Source organism: Stylophora pistillata, chromosome 10 (genome assembly GCF_964205215.1).
Source record: "Stylophora pistillata chromosome 10, jaStyPist1.2, whole genome shotgun sequence".
Classification (NCBI taxonomy): domain Eukaryota; kingdom Metazoa; phylum Cnidaria; class Anthozoa; order Scleractinia; family Pocilloporidae; genus Stylophora; species Stylophora pistillata.
Genome location: NC_142528.1, coordinates 11,494,790 through 11,516,395, shown reverse-complemented (window position 1 = coordinate 11,516,395; position 21,606 = coordinate 11,494,790). Strand labels below are relative to the sequence as shown.

General features: G+C 39.0%; 2 protein-coding genes and 1 long non-coding RNA gene across 3 annotated transcripts; 1 reads left to right on the top strand and 2 right to left on the bottom strand.

Annotated features, from left to right (window-relative positions):
- Positions 1-178: 178 nt before the first annotated feature.
- On the bottom strand, positions 179-10,527 carry LOC111321641 (bile acid-sensitive ion channel). Its single transcript, XM_022924582.2, has 7 exons — positions 10,291-10,527; positions 8,110-9,020; positions 7,279-7,435; positions 6,732-6,794; positions 5,840-5,987; positions 5,220-5,311; positions 179-1,043 (listed from the first exon to the last, which is right to left on the bottom strand). Exons 1-7 carry the CDS (start codon positions 10,454-10,456, stop codon positions 931-933), a joined length of 1,650 nt encoding a protein of 549 aa, XP_022780317.2. The 5' UTR covers positions 10,457-10,527; the 3' UTR covers positions 179-930.
- LOC148721800 (uncharacterized) lies at positions 1,037-6,688 on the top strand. Its single transcript, XR_015992550.1, has 2 exons — positions 1,037-1,299; positions 6,535-6,688. It is a non-coding gene; the product is annotated as an uncharacterized LOC148721800 (long non-coding RNA).
- A 925-nt stretch (positions 10,528-11,452) lies between the features above and the next one.
- Positions 11,453-21,133, bottom strand: LOC111321577 (acid-sensing ion channel 2). Its single transcript, XM_022924497.2, has 7 exons — positions 20,850-21,133; positions 17,423-18,354; positions 16,790-16,940; positions 16,202-16,267; positions 15,160-15,310; positions 14,311-14,402; positions 11,453-12,496 (listed from the first exon to the last, which is right to left on the bottom strand). The coding sequence occupies exons 1-7, from the start codon at positions 21,034-21,036 to the stop codon at positions 12,384-12,386; spliced, it is 1,692 nt and encodes a 563-aa protein (XP_022780232.2). The 5' UTR covers positions 21,037-21,133; the 3' UTR covers positions 11,453-12,383.
- Positions 21,134-21,606: the final 473 nt, after the last annotated feature.

Sequence of the window (21,606 nt, the reverse complement as noted above, 5' to 3'; positions counted from 1 at the left end):
AGATTTGTCTGCCAGTACGAGCTATCAGTGACCTGTCTAGTACGGATGGAGCAATTTCTACTCATAACAAACGCAGAGCAAAGGGAAATTTAAAAAATAACACCTTCTACCTTCTCTATCAGCTGAGGGATTTCTGTCGGCTTATTTTGGTCCATATTTTTAAATAAATATTAGTGGACCAAGTAATGATAGTTATTTAATAATAACAGCAACAAAAAGGATTAGAAATCTAACAATAACAACGTATCATAAATAGCATCATACACTTGAAGCATTTTCAAAAATGTCTAGGGTTTAGGCTAATGGTCATTCAAAACAGGGTAATACTTTTAGTTAGTTCTGAGCAAAGACTTAGTTATCTAAATACATTTCGGTGCATCTTCATGTTTGAGCCGTTACCATTCGTAAACTTTGCTTAGAATATCTTATTGAAGTTCAGTGGACATTTTGTTAATCATAAACCACTACATTTTGAAGCAGTATTTACTAAATGAACTTAAAAACTCCTATTTAGCCAGCTGTCGATTAAGCAGATCAAAATGTGAATTTTATTTGAGTGACCCTTTTTGTTTCGATTTATGTTTGTTTCATGTTTTTAAGGGTGTAAATATGTCAGTTATATCCATCGACAAAAGTCTGCGAATATTAACGATTTTGGACTGTCCTTTCTTGAAATCAATTTTGTCGACAGTAAACGTCTCAGCAAGTACCCTTGAACTTCAATCCAATTCCAAGTCACAAGAGCGGCCTATCAAAGCTTTTCTACATTTTAATAAGTTCACTTTACCAAACAAGGCTTATTAAAATTAGATACCACCTTTTGAAGTTTTATAAACTCAGTGGATGTTGACTCATTCGGTTAATAACCTTTAAGATTCACCATCGAACATCCAACAGTTAAGTGTCAATTAACGAAGTACAGCTTGAATATCAGGAGTTTTTCTTATTTCGAATGTAGCACAGGTAGATGGCGAAGTCAACAAATTCAATAACAGTTAAAGCACTGCAGCCGAGAAACAATCCAAGAGTACCACCAATCTCTCCTACAGGAAACAAAAACGTACAGTTAACTTATCGTTAACCGATATCTACTAAAACAACTGAAAATCAGGTCGTAGAATTTATATTATGACAGTGAGCGAGAGTGTGAATCAAACAGGGGAGCTGAGGCCCCATCACAGGCATTTCCAGTCCAGAATTAACCGGTCCCCAGGAAATAAGACTGCCTGTACATATGGATATTATTTACCGTATGAACGTTTGGAGGGAGAACAAATACAACCTGCCTGGGATGTCAAGGTAAGCCGACTTTCAAAATATATGAACTTCATATATTTCATTGTATCTGATGTATCACTTTCACGGGTTTATTACGAATCAACTTAACGGCCTGCTCCCAGTTGGCTTGTTAGCTCAATTGGTAAGAGCGCTGCACTAGTATCGCAGAGGTCAGTGGTTCGAATCCCGTACAGGCCTGATTTTTTTTTTTTTCAGGTCTGATTTTCGCTATTGCTTAAATAGCGCTATTTACTGCGAGGATCGTGCATCATACGTATCTAATACCGCAGTTCAAAATATATGAACTTCATATATTTCATTGTATCTGATGTATCACTTTCACGGGTTTATTACGAATCAACTTAACGGCCTGCTCCCAGTTGGCTTGTTAGCTCAATTGGTAGAGCGCTGCACTAGTATCGCAGAGGTCAGTGGTTCGAATCCCGTACAGGCCTGATTTTTTTTTTTTTCAGGTCTGATTTTCGCTATTGCTTAAATAGCGCTATCTACTGCGAGGATCGTGCATCATACGTATCTAATACCGCAGTTCAAAATATATGAACTTCATATATTTCATTGTATCTGATGTATCACTTTCACGGGTTTATTACGAATCAACTTAACGGCCTGCTCCCAGTTGGCTTGTTAGCTCAATTGGTAAGAGCGCTGCACTAGTATCGCAGAGGTCAGCGGTTCGAATCCCGTACAGGCCTGATGTTTTTTTTCAGGTCCGATTTTCGCTATTGCTTAAATAGCGCTATCTACTGCGAGGATCGTGCATCATACGTATCTAATACCGCAGTTCAAAATATATGAACTTCATATATTTCATTGTATCTTATGTATCTTATTGTTATTTACCCATTTTATTATTTAATAACTTATCCGATATTTGGATATTAATCTAGTTTCAAACGTCATATTCCTCTCTAAAAATCTTGAAGAACCATGTAAATTATATATCTATATATTTATCCGCACTGATAAATCCAGAATAGTGCTCAACAGTAATGGAGCGGTAATAACAATGTTTTTCTACTCAATAAAGTTACGTGTGGACTTTAATACAGGCCTGTTTCGTAGACCGACAAGAAGTCGGTCCACTCATCAGTTAAATTCATCAGTTAACTGATGAGTGGACCAACTTCCTGTCGGTCTACGAAACAGACCTGTATTAAAGTCCATATGTAACTTTATTGAGTACCAAAACATTGTTATATATGCACTGATGAGGCCCAGAAGGCCGAAACAGTACTGTCTGCAGTTAGTTATATATATATATATATATATATATATATATATATATATATATATATATATATTACGAGAGGAAAAAAGGACGTAACTACATTTCCCGACAAGCCTGTTTCGTGAATCGCTTCACTCTTCAGGGGTTTTAAACCCTGAAGAGTGAAGCGATTCACGAAACAGGCTTGTCGGGAAATGTAGTTACGTCCTTTTTTCCTCTCGTAATATTTATTCTGCTCTGCTTTAACGTATTGAGCACTGTTCCACGCGAAAATCGACTTACAGACTTCCTATATATATATATATATATATAGAAAGTTTAAAGAATTGCGAGGATGGACAATATAAAAAATTTTAATAAAAAGCGTTTCGGTCAGAGACCTTCCTCAGTTATTTACAACTTTTCAAATAAAAAAAGAGCATTAAATAGGATCGAAAGGCTAATGATTACGTAATTACAGATAACGACTAATGAACTGGTGCTAATAAACAAAAAGCCTAATTACAAAGAAAGCAATGGACAAAATACAAGAAACAAACCCTAAAAACTAAGAGATAAGAATACTAAATATGTTAATATGAGTGGCGTAATCAATTGCAAAGAAGCAATGCGGCGAGCATTAAAAAAAAGAAGGCCCACTTTTTACTAAACTGTAAACCGTAACACATTCCCAAAACAAGGCCTTTGGAGCCCGAAAGGGCAAATTAGCAACAAAATCCCTGGAGGGGCCCTTAAATGATACTAATCATAATAAGATCCCTTGGCAGGGCCTCTGAGTCCAATCCACACCTGAAGGGCCGACAAAATCCAAGAAAAGGGCCTTTGAACGGTCAATTAGTAGCGCCTAATATAAGATGGAAAATTAATTATAGCAAATTCTATTTTTCGAATGAAATTCTTTTCTTTTATTAAAACCATGGGGTGCCAAAGAGAACAACTGAGCACTCCAAGAGTCTCTTAAGAGTCTCTTAAGCGCTGTGACATTCCCTGCGCCACATGAGAAGCGATTGCTGAAGACCGTCCCGCATGGCGCTCGCTTGTGAGAGGGGAGTGCTGGCATTCGAGGTCAACTGCATCCGTAAGGAGGATCAGAGTCGCCAGAGAAGAAAGGAAAGGAATTCAAACCCTCAACCTGGTCCAGTCCCCAGCATCCCCTGCCCGCATTGCGTCAGACACTTCCGCGCGAAGATTGGACTTATCAGCCATCTCCGCACCCATCCCGCCCCCCAGTGATTCGAAGTCACGGTCTTCTTCGCCAGCGAAGGACGAACATCAGCACTTCAATCCTATTTAATACTATTTTTTTATTTCAAAAGTTGTAAATAACTGAAGAAGGTCTCTGACCGAAACGTTTTTTATTAAAATTTTTTATATTCTTTACGTCAGAAGTTGTCCATCCTCGCAATTTTTTAAACTTTCTACGTTCGTGTTGGCTGTGAGGTTTAGACTGCGAATCTTTATTGATCCTCCTTGCGCGGTGCACCTTTGTTGGCCTGAGAGTTCCATTAACGACTTGCTATATATTATAAATTAGTGACAGGAAGATCGTTTCACCGTGAAACGAACTTGACGGTGAAACGATCTTCCTGTCATTATAACCGCTATTGAAACGCTCTGCAACCCGCATCGAGCACTTTTTCACAGCCACGACTTCTCCTAGTCTGTTTAGTGGTAAATAGTAGAAGCAGTTACTAGCAATAGTTCTGAAGTTTGAAAATGATTGTCAAGCGTTTCCTCGCATACGGTGATTGCGCCCGCAGTGCACGCGGCAGTCAAAGTTTTAGTGTCCTAACGTAAGTGGTACGTTTCATGTGTGCCTAAATGACGTTGTTTATGTAGCCGCAACAACTGCCACTCGAAATGAACGGATTATGGGTATTTTTCTTATTTTTTTCCCAAGTTAAACAAATATAAAGGCAATATTAAAATTGTTATAGCCTATTCTAATACTTGGCTAGAGACTGCTGGGTTAAGTTCGACGAAGAACAAGCTATTTAGTGTATAATTTCACAGCTAAAATCTTGCCTGGTTGCGAAAATAAGCCAGCGAGTTGCCGGGCGCGGGTAACCCGGTTTTGGCGCCAAACTTAAAGTTTAAAACCCAAAAATGTTGCAAATTTTTTAATTTGTTACTACTGTATCTGTTGTAGTATCTGTTTTTTCTTTTTAATCGTTTGTGGGTTATCGATGAGGTCTCCATAGAGAAAAGTTCCCAGATTTAAATGCCTTTCGTGTGAACACTCATTCTCTTGTAGCAATAATTTGTATAAACATTACCGAACTTTCACCGATCACCGTCCCCAACCCCAGGTTAGAAGAGCAATGCATAAGCGCTACATCGTAATATTCTTGAAAAAACGGGACCAGAGAGGCGAGTCCAGATTATTGTTAATTCTTTAGATCAAAAGAATTACGAATGCTTGTGTTGAAAGGCCAAGTATTGATGGTTATGATTAGAGACCAAAATAACAATCAGCCACTCTAGGAAACACGTCGATCAACATCATCCTTGTTTTTTCGAGTATGCAATGGTAATACAGCTTTAAGGTATGATTGACTAATTTAAGACTGCAAAAGTCTTCCAGTACATCAAGCGAACAGCATCAAGAGAACAGTGAGCCCCATTTACTTTATCTCATTTTTCGTTCATAAAATATCATGATCAGTGAAAGATAAGTAATCATTCAACATACCCATGAGTGCCGTACTGTCATACTGAGCCGTTTGCTTAAAGTGTTCATAACTAACAGAGGTGTAACCAACTTCAAGCATTATCAGGTTCTTTCTGCAAAGGTGAAGATTCACATAGACAAATTAAATTAAAAAAATGTATACGCTTATCGTCATTGTTGTCACCATAGATATTATTAGAGCCGAGATTAGGCGCTAGCCAAGAGGTAAGGTGGAGAATTCCTCTCTTATGAGAGAGATCCCGTTAGTGAAAAATGAGAGCTTTTGTGAGCAGCGATGGAAAGTTTTCTGTAATTTTCGGAATCATATGAAGAAATAAAATCATTCATGGGATTTTTTATGATAAGAGAGACTTCTGGAAGGCTTACGAACATGCCACCAGCAAATCAAGTATATACGGTGAGATTTAGATGCTGAGGTGCGCTACCTATTTGTCTCCTCAACCAAAAGTCACATCTCCCTCAACATCTCCTAAAGTTATCACGTGTTCAGCAGACACAGCAGATACAGCATTCCCTCCCCTTCCACACATGTCCAAGGGATGAGATCATGAAGCATTTACCTTTTGCTTATGACTATCAGCTGCTGTTACGTCCTCTTTAGCAGTTTACAATCAACGTACCTGAGATAGTCATCAGTCTTGTCAACTCCCTTCATTTTCAAGTAGTTGATCAGCGATGGGTTTGGGTAGGCCGCAGCAGATGTTTTTGTTTCGTATTTGACCACGTCACAAGCGAGAGGGCATTCACACTGGGTACCGCTGATCAACTCTTTTACAGATGGTGCGTAAGATAAAGAAGTTATTTATTTATTTATTTAATCACTTTCACCAGAGTGTGGTGAGGGTCGCACAACAGAGCGAGGCTCCAAATTAAGTGCGCCCTATATCCCACCCATCCCACCCCAGGGGAGGACATCCATCACACAGTAATCTCGTGTGTGGGAAATTAACGTCTCCTACCCCAACCCTGCAGGAGACGGGACCTCCATTTATTCGTCCCTATCCGAGAAGACTAGAATATCTAACCATTTCTTGATGTTATAGAAAGGTAGCAAATTCTTCTCAATTATTTTAAGACCCTGAGTGTTGGTCCGGCCGGGGCTCGAACCCTCGACCTCCCGCACAACAGTCCAGCGCTCTATCCATTGAGCTAACCGGGAGGCGGAAGTTAGTTCTAGGTTACGTCATAACTGTCATATAGAGTAAATGTACTGATGAGTAGTTTCTAAATATTTCAATAATAATTAGCGACAAAATCAACTAGCACTACTCGCTGCCAATTTAATCGGCTGATTTTTCTTGATTTGTGATTGCAGGATTTCGATTCAGTTTATCTCTATTATCAGAAAACCGCTACGATAATCTTGGAATGTTAGAAGGATGGACCAATAGCCCCCCAAACCTACCAAAGCGCAGGTAGACAGGCAGACACTACATGCAGATACTACAGACTGACAGAAAGATGGGCTACGAAGGAAGGAGGAGGAATGGAAAACATGTCAATTATTCTTACCTTCATACACCTTTAAAATACATTGAAAGTCATCCCTGTAGCAGATCCGCTCGCTCAAGCGATCTTGGTAAGAAAAGAATTCCTTCGTCAAATGAAAGGAAAGACCTATCTACCATGACATTTCTGTTTCATTACTTCACATATCAGCCACGAAAGGATACGAATGAGAATGTTATCTTCGAACGCTGATAGGAACATCCATACCCAAATGTTGACGATCGAAAGACCAACAATCAGAATGGCGCTGGGGCGCATCAAAAATCGGCATTACTCCTCACTCACTCCATACATTGAAAAACAACGAAAACTGGGGAGAAAAAAGTTCTATGATACTTCCGAAAATTAATAAGTTCGATGAATTAGATATAAGAGGACTTAGTACTGAAGAAGAAATATATGTCAGTATCTGAGCAACCTCACCCACTCCTCACCTAGCCCAACAACAGTCAACTGATGACAAGTGAGGGTAAATGTTGGGTTAGGGGAGGGGGGTTGTGTAGTTGCTTAGACACTGACAAAAATCCACCAGATCATTGCAATTATTTACCTGAGCCCACTAGCGAAGGTAACCTACAGCCACATTTCTTTGCTGTTGTGTTTGACAAACATTCCTCATAACATCCGTCAGAGTCATACTTCGGAAAACCAGCAAGCCTTTTTGAGTCGGTGCACTCCGTCTCGTAGGGCCTTTTCTTGTTTCGATACTTTGAGACAAAAACAAACGAACAAACGGTTGAAACGAAGCAAACGAGCACAGTACTAAACAAGAGAGTCTTAAGTACTTATAAATAAAGGCTGATAGTTTCTAAAGAAACTGTTTGGGGCTGCGTCGGTGGGGGTAACGAAATCGTTTGAATATATCAACAAAGTTGAAATGGTAAATTGGCCACCGTTACGATTATAAAAGCTGACGTTTCGAGCGGTAGCCCTTCGTCGGAGGGCTAACCCTCGAACGTCAGCTTTTATAATCGTAACGGTGGCCAATTTACCATTTTAACTTTGTTGATATATTCAAATTATTAAGTACTTATAGCTGTCTGATGCGAGTAGATTTCGTGAATAGCGACCGCTGGTCAGTTTTGATCGGTGACTCGTCTCAAAGCGGTCACAAAGCGAACACAAGTAGACCAATAATTGGCCCAGCCATTAATACAAACTCGAATGTTACCAGCATCAAGTAGAATTTTTCGTGTGGTTTAAACTTGACCAGGGATCTGGAGAAAACCTCCGAAGCGGGGTCGGGAACATTAAAACCCGCACACAAGGCCAAAATCGGGAATCAGGCTAAGATGTAATGATTGGATGTCAAAACTCTCAACGCTACGTCATCAACGATACCTCTCCTTTACTAGATATATTAAGTATCACATGTACTTACCACTTTTCGTTTAACGTTGATACGAACATAACTCCCGGGAGCCACAAGGACAGTATCTGCAGAGTTTATATATACTCCCTGATCATGAATAATGACGAAGATCCCCTCGGAAAGAAACCCAGCCAAATGGTCATCCAAGTGAAGGTCTAATTCTACATGTAGCTCCCATGCTGAGTCGCTACGAGACACTTTCCTTATTTCCTTGCCATTCTGCCCTGAGTTGAATGTGAAGCAGAGACCCAACTCTGTCACAGTAGGCAAAAAATCCTCGTTGGAGCACCTGGAATCCAATGAACCGAAACGACATGTTAGATTTCTCTGCAGATCTGGACCATAGGCTTCCTGGAATTTCTTGTCGTCGAAAGATTTCTTGTCTTTCCTTATAACCTCCAGAAGTTCTCTCTTGTATTCATCGGTGCAGTTACTGAGAACCATAGGAATGTCTTGGACGTGTGATGCGCAGCAGCATAGCAGGGCTTCTCCACATGGCCTTCCATTTCTTACATGTGCTGTTGCATTACAGACGGGTAAGTCTAGCCCCAATGGTTCAAACATTGCATCATCGTCTGTCATGAAAATTTTGCTCTTCGTGAACTTTGTCATGGGACACAAAGTAACCGCAGGAAAAACCATTGTATCTGGGTGTTGGATCCTCATGACTGTAGCAATGGGGAATTGAAAATACTTGCTAATGCTTTTAGACATGAGATACAGGATCAAACAAATTGAAACCAGTAGTAATACAAGCCACAATATTCGCACATAAAGAGAAGCCCGAAAAAACATATTCCGGAAACCATGAAGGCTTGTGTTTTGAGCAAAATCACTCCACTTTTCACTTTTTGGACTTTCCACTATGCCTCGGGGAGTTTCTTGAATGTAAAACGATGTAGCTGGACTGTTTTCAATAACTTTGTTTTTGGAGAAAAAAGAAAATACAAAGTTAAAACAAACATGTAAAAAATTTGCTGTATCTGTCTAATTATCTAACTTTTTATCCACTTACCTTATCCAATGATTTATCGACTGATAAATTAATCAATTAAATAACTTATTCGCCCGCAAGCTTTGCTCCTTTGGTTGCTGAGAAAAGCTTCAAAACGAAGTTCTTGCAAAGACCATATCTGCTTGTTTTCTGTGTTAATTATTTAGAGTATGGCGCTGTGACTTGACGTTCCGTAATATTACCATACCTTGCTAAATTGATATCTGAAAAGTTGCCAGCAGTTATTTAAAGAACGAGGAAACAGATGTTTATTCACTCGGAGCATTCCAATTCAATATTCCTACGCCCTATCGTATTTTCAAAGCCCCTGCAAAACACACACATTTGGCTTGAAACGTTGCTTCACTGAATCAGTTAAGAACTGACCGAGTTTGTCACCGCGCCAAGTCCATGCATAGTGTGAGGTATTCACTTCCGAACTACGGTAGCCGATAAGCGCGCGGATAGCTGAAGGCACTTGCTTCGATATTTCTCTTAAGATTAGATAGGAAATGCTAAGAGTTACTTGTGAATGTGGTATTTGGGGGTCTACGCAAAATTCTCAAGTTATTATCCTAGGACAACTTATTCACGAAGATTTGAACTACATTGTTTATATTTTCATCTTTTCATCAGTTTGATTTAAGTGACTGAGCATTCATGAAAATTGAAATGAATACTTTCAAGTTCGTTAAGTCCGATGAAGAGTGACTTTGTAAAAGTTCCAATATATCCATTGACATCAGATGGGAAACAATAAGAGACACTTGTGAATGTGGTATTTGGTGTGTATCGCAGAATTCTCAATTTTTTATCTCAAGAAGATACATTTACGATGAGGAGAACTACATCGTTTAAATTTTCATCCTTGATTAGCTTCAGCTCGTTTAAAATGAGTAAACTTCCATGAAAACTAAAAAGATTACTTTTGATATCTCTGATAAAGCGCATTTTAATCGTTCCCTTGTTGTTCAAAACTACATATAATTCAACTGAATTTTCAAAGTTCAATATCCAGGTAACAAAAAGCGTTTTGCTTGTCGAATTAGTTCAATCTGCTTGTACACAATGCACATGTTTGTAGAGTGAGTCGACAGGGGTTAGTCCTAATGTTATTTCATTTCTCTCAATTAAAAAGGAAATTCATTATCACGAATAAGAAAACTCAATTACACCGATTGTGGCTCGTTACTTACTTGTTACAGAACTGCCGTCGACATCGGTCGAGCTGTTTAAAGCCTTTTCATTTTTCCCAGCCTTCCCTTGGTCATCCGTTGGAAAATCACCCATAGCTTTCATGTCGCTAGGTTTTCTGTCCCATGAGTGTTGAAGAATAGGGGCAGGTTTTTCCTCCAGTTCCATTTGGCGAGAGATAGCGTAGGTGGTTTGCCTGATGACTGACTATTGGGATTTATAATCTATGAGCTCGCGCATGAGTGGTTGAAAAGCCCCACGTGACTTAATATCCCCCAGCTATAACTGGGGAATATCCAAAGATACATGTACACCTCAAATGAGAATTTCAAATTTTCAAACCTCGCGTTCAATACAGAGAATCTGCGTTTAAAATTTAATTCGAGATGAGAGAGCGTTGTGTGGTTGTTACAGAAGAATGAACATGTTTTTTGTTCATAAAATCGTACCAGAGAACACTGAAAGTGAACATGCCATGCGTCAACGGTTTTTTCCTGCGCTGAACTGTTTGTGAAGGATAAGAACACATTTCGTGAAACGTTTAGATCGAAAAAGTTCACACCCCAGAATTAGACAGTTATATTGTGCTCCACGTACCTAGTTTATTACTTCCCATTTTATCTCTAAAAGGTTTTCTCTACCGTGGTTAGAAAATTTACAGTTGTTTGTGCAAATAAGAACACTTTGGGAGAAAAAAGCTGACTCCTTATAAAGTTTAAACAAGCGCGCCTTCTCGCGATCAAACTTACTCTGAATAACAAATATTCTAATCCTATTTTCAACCAGATTGTCGCGTTTTGCGAAATACTTTCATTTCAAATATAACATTTATCTCATAATGTACCAATGAAACATATTGCAATCCAAGTCCAATATTACCACGGAAAGAGTCATTCTCCAACAAGGCAGGTTAGTTTCAATAACCATGTTATTGGAGTATCTCACGCAATACGCACCCGATATTTAAACTCAAAAAGCAGTATCAATTATTTATAGTGCTATTTTTAAGTAATGCTCACAATATAAGTGCATTGTTAGTTATTTTTGAATGTTTGTGTATTTGTATTCTGACAAAACATAGTCTTGATTCGCGCTGGTTGGATCTGAGATTGGTTACAGCTACAATACTGCTCTCGCTAGAAGACAAGAAAATATATTCACTCGTTACTTTCTCTGCTGATTTTTATTGAATGACGTTCGTCAAAAATTACCCTTATCAAGTACGAAGCTTGAATTTCGCAAAGGTTAGATTAGATTTCGCCTCCCGGTTAGATTAGATTTCGCCTCTCGGTTAGCTCAATGGATAGAGCGCTGGACTGTCGTGCGGGAGATCGAGGGTTCGAGCCCCGGCCGGACCAACACTCAGGGTCTTAAAATAATTGAGAAGAATTTGCTGCCTTTCTATAACATCAATAAATGGTTAGATATTCTAGTCTTCTCGGATAGGGACGAATAAATGGAGGTCCCGTCTCCTGCAGGGTTGGGGTAGGAGACGTTAATTTCCCACACACGAGATTACTGTGTGATGGATGTCCTCCCCTGGGGTGGGATGGGTGGGTTTAGTGGGCCCGCAGTAATCGGCGCAAGCTGTTGCGGTGTCCCTGCTGGTTGGCGAAGCTAAATGAAATAAAATAAAATAAAATAAAAAATAAAAAGGAAGGTCACGGTGGCGGTATCCATGCGCCATTCTTGATGTAGCTTATGCTGCCGCTCTACCTTGTGTTCTGGCGGGCTCGCACTTACGTTCAAAGGTCCAGCAAAGGAATACGTAGATTCTTCGGATTCACGCGTTTAAGTTAAAGTAATAGGTAAGTTTGTTCTTGACAGAAATATTTATTTCACAACGCAGAATGGGTGTTCTGGAGAAGGCTCCTTCTTAGCTACGTCCTGGCTTAGGATTTCTAGCCGCCATTTTGATACACCAGCTTGAGTTCAAAGAAGCTTCGGACGACTCAAAGAAGCTTCGGTCTTGGCTAACAATATCCACCTAGTGTATAAGACAACCAATTTATTTCCTAGCAAATTGCCCCGTTAGGGGGCTTTAGTGCGGGCGATAACGTTTGGAAACTTCCTTCGAACAGCACGAGCCTCAATATTAGGATTTCTTCTTGTGACGAGTGCGGCAAAAGTAAATGGCGAAGTCGATAAACTCAATAATGGTAAGAATACTGCAGCCGAGAAACAATCCAAGATTGCCACCAATTTCTCCTACAAAAAATTGTAAGGGTACTGTAAATAAATGGCATTTGTTTCAACGGATCCCTTCCGTAAATTAAACAACTTGTATCTAACCACTGAAATGAATTAGTTTCCCCGTACGCAAGAGAGGATAAAACTAGAAAAGACTAAATCTCTCATGAAGGCCTAACTCCAAAGACAATCCTTGTCCAATCACTTGTGCTTGAGGTTTCTGGTCTCCTTGGGTAACGAAACATGTTATTCTACTGCAGCTTGGATGCATTGACTAATAAGGAATGGACGCCTCATCAGATGTTCATGGGGAAGTGTTCGTGACAGAGCATTGTTTATTCTGAGACAAGGATTAACTTATACAAATCGGGAGTGTTCTGAAGGTAACATAAGAATGATACGACCCACGGCTAACAGCAGTTTTCATTTGAGTAACGAAAGTGATCCTAGTCTCCTTCGCAGCCGTTTTTTTTGGGCTGTCACGCAACGCTCCCCCCAAGAAACGGCTGCTTAAACCCGAACCACGTTCATTTCCTTTGTTTTGAGATCATGATGTAACAAAATAATCCACCAATCACGCGTCGCCTTTTGTTATGAAGAAAACCAATCACGTATCAGTGAGTTATCAATTTTGTAAATTTCCCTCGCGAATTCGACGGAAGTTGCCAGATATCGCAATGATTTACTATGGATGTAACTGTCATCGTCAGTCTTTCTACTTATGTTGGCAGCACTTACTCCTATGCTTTGTAAATACTTCACTTGATCCTCCATGAGGCTTACCAGCGGAGAAACAACAACAACGATATGCCCTGAAAGTTTGGTTGTGCGGTCGAACGCTAGTGGAAGAGCTTGGTAAATCAATGATTTTCCAAATCCTGTAGGTAGGTTGACAAATACATCTTCACTTTTCAACACATATTTTCCAATTGCCAACTTCTGATGTTCATTTAAACTTGGGATTTGGAATTTCTCACAAACCAAATGGAAAGCTTTTTCGGTCGACGCCATTATTTTCTTCACACTCAAACACCGATAGAACACGAGCTGTGATTAACCAAATGGTCTTGGCGCGACTGCCTCAGGATTATGTGAGGGGAGCCGTGATTGGCTAAAGCATGGAAAGGAATGTGGTTCGGGTTTAAGCAGCCGTTTCTTTGGGGGAGCGTTCTTTGGGGGGGGGGGGGGGGGCGTTGCGTGACCGCCCAAGAAAACGGCTGCGAAGGAGACTAAAGTGATCCTGGATTACTTTGGTTTTGCTTTACTTAGCTTAGGTGATTGGTCTAAAAAAAAACTCGCGCCACTTTCCCAAGCTATCAAATGCAAAACTTAAGTCAATCCCAACTTGGTTACTCGTATTTTCCCGCGCTTTAGGTAGGTTGTCAATTTTTATTTAGAACTCTCATTGCTTGATGATGATGTCAGCCTTTCTTTTGACTGGTAGTTGTGGTTCCTTTTGTATTGGTTTTTAGACAATCAATTGAAAACTGCTATAAAAATGCGTCTTGGAGATTGGTGTCGCAGCTTGATCTTCATTTGACAAAAAAAAACATCATTGATGAAAGGGAATAAAACGAATTACACTTGTTTTCACAAGAAAACACCTTGGCCAAACATTGGTGTTTGGCCAAGGTGTTTTCTAGTGAAAATCACTCACAGACGTGAAAATCATTCTCAGACGTCCTACAGAGAAACTGAATGATACTATCTCAAGGTCTTAAATCACAACCACAGCTGACCAAATTATCAGCATGTTACATTACGGCTACCAAGGTACCCTAATGTTAATTTTCTTCAGAAAATTGTGAGAATAAACTGAAAAACCAACCTACCCATGAGTGCCCCGCTGTCGTACTGGGACGTTTGCCTGAAAGCCTCATAAGAATTTGTCGTGTAAGTAACTACGAGGTTGATCAGGTTCTTTCTGCAAAGCAAAATTGCACACGCACAGAGACAACAATGTAAAAACATTAAAATAGGAGAAAAAAACATCCGACCAAATTTCTTTAATCGGAACGTTGTAATGTATTAGTATACATGAATGCAAATCTGTGTCCGTAAGTGAGCAAGTTCTTTTCATGCGCTGCAGCTACACCCCCTCAATTTTTCTGAGTTGCTGTCGAAATAAACTTACTAGGGCGAAGAACCTATACTTTTATACCTCCATTTGTCAGACCCTGTACAATACCCATTCAATATTATAGCGAGAGAGCTTCATGAAGGACGTCTTTGCTCCATGAAAAACATTCAATTTATTGCAAGACTCACTCTGAATTAGTTATGAAAGATAGCTTTCTCGAATTTCACTGAAAACAAAGTAATCAAATAATAATAAAACGAGCATCTAAATAAAAACTAAGTGAAAAAATTTTAAGGGATGGATAGATATTTGTTCCCTTGGAATCCGCTCAATGGCTAGCTAGATTAATGAGAATCATTCCACGTACAAAGTGTGAGGTAGGTGAAAAATATCTTTGAAAAGTTTACTCAGATTTCAAACAGAAATATAAAACTTATAATCTGAATGAACTTATTCACCTACAAAAACGTAGAAACAAAAAGGGCGCACTTAATTCACGAAATACAGACATTAAACAACAAACACCTAGGTATTCGCTTTTTTAGTTTCTTTCATCGAATGCTTCACATGCTCTTCAGCATTGAAGCTACATTTGACCTACCTGAGATAGTCATTTGTCCTGTTATATCCTTTCGTTTGTAATATTTTTATGAGCGATGGGTTCGGAAAGGCCGCCGTAGTTGTTACTGTTTCGTAACTGACCACGTGACAAGCGAGGGGACAGTCACAGTCCAAGGTCCCTGCGACCATCTCTGTGTCAAGTAATACATGTTATTATGCATTAGACTTTCAATGGAAAATATGATTGGTCGAGAGGATTCAATCAATATAAAGTAGTGTGTGAATTTGACAGGATTACCCAATGTCTGCAGTGGATATTACATTAATCATGTCAGGTTCAATATCTTCCTGGTTTTCAAGCCCCTCATCCATTAAGAGTTCTCAAACTTTCATGAAAAAATGTAAAGCCTGTATTGAATTCCGTTTTTGCAAGATATCATGAATAATTAGACCTTATGTTTATGTTATGATAACTCAGAGCAAGGTTTTGATAATTCATTATATCTTGCTCTACCTCGTACAATATCTGCCTAGCATGAACTGATCAAATATTCATTATCCGCTGATAAAAGTTCCCATCACTTTTAAAGTAAATGACGTTGTAATTGAAATATATACAGTCAGATATCAGTTCGCTGGTTAGCGCTAAAGTATAACTATCGTAATTATTTTGGTCATGAATCTCATCTAAGCAGGACACCAGTCCTTAACCCCGTTTCCTGTATAATTATCACCAAAAAGTAAATGGTTTGAACCCGGGAGTCACATTAGATCATGATGTCTGATCGTCCAGGTGGGAGAGTGCTGAAAGGAAATGTTGTCAGGAGTCGTGACTGAAGACGTTTCCCAAATAGATTTCAATTCAGTTTTCAGAGTGTGAAATCACTGTATCATATCACAAAACGTTTGTCTAAAACAGCCTTCTTTCGGCGTACGGAAAGACAGGTAGGGGGGGATGACATAGAGGTAGACAGACACTAAGTCGGACCCAACAATCGAAAAGCAACAAATTATTGAATGGGGTGTCCAGACAAAGATAAGAGATGAGGTGGACCGGGAAAGAACCTGTTTATTACACCCACCAGAAAATACGTCGTTAGGGCATGGTTTGTCATCCCTGAAGCAAATTCGGTCGTCAATTAATTGATCTAAGTGAAAAAAATATCATCATCATTAAACCATTTCATGGAAAGGAAATGGGCCCACAGTTCTTAGCACTTCTGTTTCATAAAATTGTACCCCATGTATATGTCCTTGCAAGATGTTATCTTCAAACATTGACTGGGACGCCATGGGCAAAATAAAGTGGATCAAATTCCGAAATAACTTTAAAAGTGTTTCAATCAATTACATACACGTAAGACATACGGTATGATGATAAGTGTCTATATTTCTTGTACCATAACCCTATTATAGCCACAATCTGTAAATTAATTTTCCTATTGATTACCCTGAATTTAGTTCAAAGAATTCAAGCAAGTGTATCCAATGATCGATGACTAAATCCTCATTACATTTCTTTTTCACGAAGGACAGTGTTAACAACCACCAACCACTTGGATAGTGTGAAGAGATACGTAAGATTGATACAAAAAAGTCATGATCACCCAAGAATATTCAAACTGCGAAATGAAAACATTAGAGCTCTGGCAGTTCAGTTGATTTCTTACCGGGGTCACTTGGTAATCTACAGCCACATTTCTTTTCTGTTTTATTTGATATACATTCATAATAACATCCGTCAGAGTCGTACTTTGGAAAACCTTTAAGCTGTTTTTTGTCGCTGCAATTTGTTTCGTATGGCCATCTCTTGTTTATATACTTTGAAACAAAAAACAAACAAACAAACAGTTGGAACAAAAACAAACGAGCAGACCATGAAACAAGACAGTCCTCCATCTTAAGTTTTACTTCTAATACCTCCACAATGTGTCAGAGTTTGCGAATGGTGACCGCTGCTCAGTTTTGATTCGTCAGTTATTTTTAGGTTGATCTTACCAGTTTTTTTTTACTTATTTGGTGTAATCGTTAAGGTGTTATCATTACACCTATAACATGCTAGAGATCGGATAAGGATTTTCAAATGTTTAACTTCTACTCGAGAAGTTTTGGTCCGGTCAATCCGCAAGTCTGTTACTAAACATACCCCCTAAACAGCTTATTTTTAGTTTTACTGAAACTATCTTGAAGAAATTAAGAGAAACCTTTAGTTGTGTTGAGGAGGAAGTGTTGAATCCACCCTTACCCCTCTTTGTACGACTCTGGGTTGATTATTAATGATGATAAACATCTTTTTGAATTACCTCTTTCCGTTTCACACTGATCTGAGCATAACTCCCTGGGGCCACCAGGACATTTTTTGCGGGATTTATATAAACCCCTTGATCATGGACAATGATCCGGATTCCCTCGGAGAAAGTCCCAACCAAGTGGTCATTCAAATTAAGGTCTAGTATCAACGACAGACCAGTCGATGTGTCACCGTAAGATACGTTAAATGCTTCTTTGCCATTCCGTCCTGAGTTGAATGTGAAGCAGACCCCACGCTCAGTCATAGTTGGGACAAAATCTTCATAAGAGCACTGACCGTGCCGCATTGCAGCGAAAAAGCATGTGTTGTAAATAATCATTCGCCGCAGACTTGGACCGTAGGCCTCGTGGAATTTTTTGTCATCAAACGATTTCTTGTCTTTCTTAATGACCTCCTGAAGTTCCTTCTTGTAGTCATCAGTGCAGTTACCGAGAGCCATAGAAATGTCCCTGGCGTCGTGCTCTGAGCAACAACATAACAAGGCTTCCCCACATGGCCTCCCCTTTCTGACATGCGCTGTTGCTTTGCAGGCAGGTAAGTTCAGCCCCAGCGATTCAAATGCAGGATTATCGTCTCTCATGAAAATTTTGGTCCTCGTAAACGTAGTCATCGGGCACAAACTGACCGCAGGAAACCGCATTCCCTCTTTTGGGTAATGGATTCTCATCACCGTAGCAATGGAGTACTGGAAGTACTTATGAATGCTGCTGTACATGGAATAAAGGACCCAGCCGGTGAAAGCTAGTAAAAGAACAAACCAAAATATCCGCACATAAAAAGAAGAACGAACAAAAACGTTTCTGACGCCATGAAGGCTACTGCTTTCTGCAAAATCACTCCACGTTTCTCTTCTTGTACCTTCACCTTTGGCATGAGGACTGTCTTGAATGAAGAACGTTTTCACTGGATTATTCTCAACGGTGGCTTTTTGCAAGAGGAAAAAAAACAAAAATTTTTCAAATCAGCCGGCGGTGTGAGGACCATAAGCATAATTATAGATAAACCATAGTTACATGTAAACGTGATATCTGCAAATAGTGCTCTAAACATATCAAGAAGCAGCACTACTCAAGAATATTTGATTTCTATTATCGCCATCCACGCTCTCTACCTCCAACTAAAGAAATGTTCATCTGTCGATTTGTCAACCACACTTTGACCAAGGCAGTGTTGTTTACCTCACGAACGAACAGTTTAAAATAATGCCTCACGATTGCTCAGTATAGCGGTCCAATTAAAGCACCATTAAGTAAGCTGACGGCTGATCCAATCTCAAGGTTAGAAACAAACAAAAATAACCTCACGATCCTCAAAATAACCAACGACTATCTTATGTTCGAAGAAGAATCCAGCTTTGCCGATATTTAGTTAAGAAATACTTACTTACACAGAGATGAAAGCATAAAACGCATTGCCAAACGATATAATGTGAAAAAACCATGAGAACTCAAACAAGGAAAAAAATGTTGGAAACTTTTGTTCTCTGTTCTGACTGTTAGCACTTTATCTAATGGCCACAAATGTTTTGTTAATTGATTTCTAGTATACTTATTTACGTAACGGTAGAGGAAAGTAAAGGTCCAGTTTACAGAGACGAACCCAAATGTGGGACTGTAGTTCATGCTAAATTCGACGTTTGAATTAGTTGAGTTCGTTCAATGTGAGTGACAAATTACAAAAATTACAAAATCGCGCAGCCAGAGTAATAACTAAATCACCTTTTGATACGAGCTCCAACCTCCTTCTAGCGATGCTTAAGTGGGAGAAGCTGTCTCTTCGTCGTAAAAAACAGAAACTTTAATTATGTATAAAAAATTGAATGAACTTGCCCCACAATATCTTCAATGTCTTTTCACTCAACGCCATGTTAATGATTATAACTTAAGAAATCTTGAGGGAAAACTCTCGCTGCTCAAGCCAAATACTAATTACCTGAAACGAAGCTTTTGTTATAGCGGGGCTTGTTTGTGGAATAACTTGCCCCAACATCTGAAAGGCGTTGGTTCTATTGCGCAGTTTGAATGGGGTATTAAAAAGGTATCTGAGATATCGGATCCCCACACGACAATCATGTAAAACAGTTGTAATAGTTTTAGTTTTTAAATTACCTTTAGCTTAACTGATGATTCTCCGTGTATAAATAAAGTTTACATTACACATTACATTACATTCAACTGAATTTGGTACGACCTTCAAAATTTTTCCGTCTGCTTCGGACGTACAGAACCTATGAAGATTGATTGTGGGACAAACGTCGATCTTTTCATGAATCAAACTCAATATATTCAAAAGCAATTTCTTTATCTGAAATCCAGCTGATCGAAAGATTTATTTCTGCTGCTCTAAATTTGGTTTGACGGTCGAACTTTTCTCGTTTGGGTCGACCAAAATTGCAATTTAGTTCGTCTCACGTGAAGCTCGACGTTTTAACTATGCCTAACATTGATTATCACCTTGTGAGATTTCAGAACTTAGAGCTTAGCTGTTCCCCTCTACGTAGGAAAAGTCACTGCGGGAGCAAACGTTGTAATGACAGTTCATAACATAATGGAAATAATCTACGATTATTTAAATTTTTCCAAATATGAGTCGACCAAGGTTAAATTAGCCAGGTGTTGCATTAATTTCACGATGACATTAACAGAAAAAAAAAAAAAACTAGCCTGGGAAGAAGTAACTTTTCATCTTAATCACGCGCTTGGTAACTCAAGCATCCATGTGCAGTTTATGAATATTAAAGTTTATCTAGTGTCGTGCCAAAATTCAATAAAGCTAACCTACAACGTCGTGCTAAAATCGAATAGAAAAGAGAGTTGTTTTAAATCGCCAATCGAAGGCGCTCGCTCGTTCCATCTAGGTATTATCATACATTCTCGGCGTCCAGAAGTTCCGTTACAACCTTTTCGATAGGATATCACATTAACGAATTTGGTATTAATGCCTTCTCCAGTATCTCAGGCGTATCATTAAGGACAATATTCATGAAAGACACTATCACACTATTTACATTTTCCTCGCTAATTTCACCTCAGTTGACTGAACACGGTTGAAAAATAATCCAAAATCATTCTCGCTCTTTCGGAAATGTTTCCTTTAATATTAGGATAGCATGCTCCCTCCTACAATAATCTAACAACAAACAGATGTTTGTTTTGACAGATGTACGTATTCTATAATTAAATTCGCTAGCTTATGAAATTACTCCACTTCGCAAACCGATGTCCTCTGAATTTGAAAGGCGCACCTGATTACCATTAACTATGTCATTCGACTATAAAGATATCTAATACAATGAATATATGAAGTTCGCCATTGCATAAATAGCGCTCTCTACTGCGAGGATCGTGCATCATACGTAAAGATATCTAATTCATACGAAGAAACAAATTCAATGGCTGAGTTTCTAGAAATAATCTTACCTTGATTAAAACCATTGTCAGCGTCTGAGCTCGTAAACACATCAATAACATGACTTGAGGCAATGCTGTTGTTTGGACCACGTTGAAATTTTTCGGTCTTCTCTTGGTCCTCGACCCGATAGACATCCACAGCTTTCTTATAACTGGCTTTTCTATCACGAGATTTTTGGGGAAATGTTTCTTCCATTAAGATGTAAAAAAATGCTTGAATTTCTGCCTTGTCGTAAATTATTCGGTGAGTCACGCGACAAGTAGTTTCTAACTAGGGAGTCACAACATCACGAGCGATGAGCCGGACGAGAAAAATTAGCGCAAAATATGAGTGGTCAGTGGCGGTAGAAGTTCTAGTACTTCATATAGAGACAAATCAATTGTAGTTGCAGCAAAAAATCGTGTTATTAATCTCTAAATGTTATCAATATACTTCGCTAAATTAAAAATTATACACTTTTTCAAAAGTGTTGACTATACAAATATGTTTTGCTGCTTTAATGACCAACGGAGGTATCGGTGGCTTCGGGAAAGAAACCAAGAAGAATGTTATTTACGTTTTGTAACTTAATGCGTGACGAAATAAAAAGTTTCATGACTTTCGGTTGCTTAAAATATTAATCAAATTTGGCGCAAATTTGGTTTCCGCAATCTGGTTCGTCAGTTCAGTAAGACTTGTTATGGATGAAGACCAAAAGCCAACAATGTTAAGATATTTAGTGATCGACTTCTTGAAAGAAGAGCTCAATGGCCTTTTGTGGCTACT

Coding starts and splice junctions, on each gene's coding strand:
- LOC111321641 (XM_022924582.2), bottom strand. CDS start 10,456: ATGGAACTGGAGGAAAAACCTGCCCCTATTCTTCAACACTCATGGGAC. Junction 7,436..8,109: donor TCAACGTTAAACGAAAAGTG/GTAAGTACATGT, acceptor TTTGTCTCAAAG/TATCGAAACAAGAAAAGGCC. Junction 5,988..6,731: donor TATTTTAAAGGTGTATGAAG/GTAAGAATAATT, acceptor CATCTGTAAAAG/AGTTGATCAGCGGTACCCAG.
- LOC111321577 (XM_022924497.2), bottom strand. CDS start 21,036: ATGGAAGAAACATTTCCCCAAAAATCTCGTGATAGAAAAGCCAGTTAT. Junction 18,355..20,849: donor TGACAATGGTTTTAATCAAG/GTAAGATTATTT, acceptor TCTTGCAAAAAG/CCACCGTTGAGAATAATCCA. Junction 14,403..15,159: donor AGGACAAATGACTATCTCAG/GTAGGTCAAATG, acceptor TTTGCTTTGCAG/AAAGAACCTGATCAACCTCG.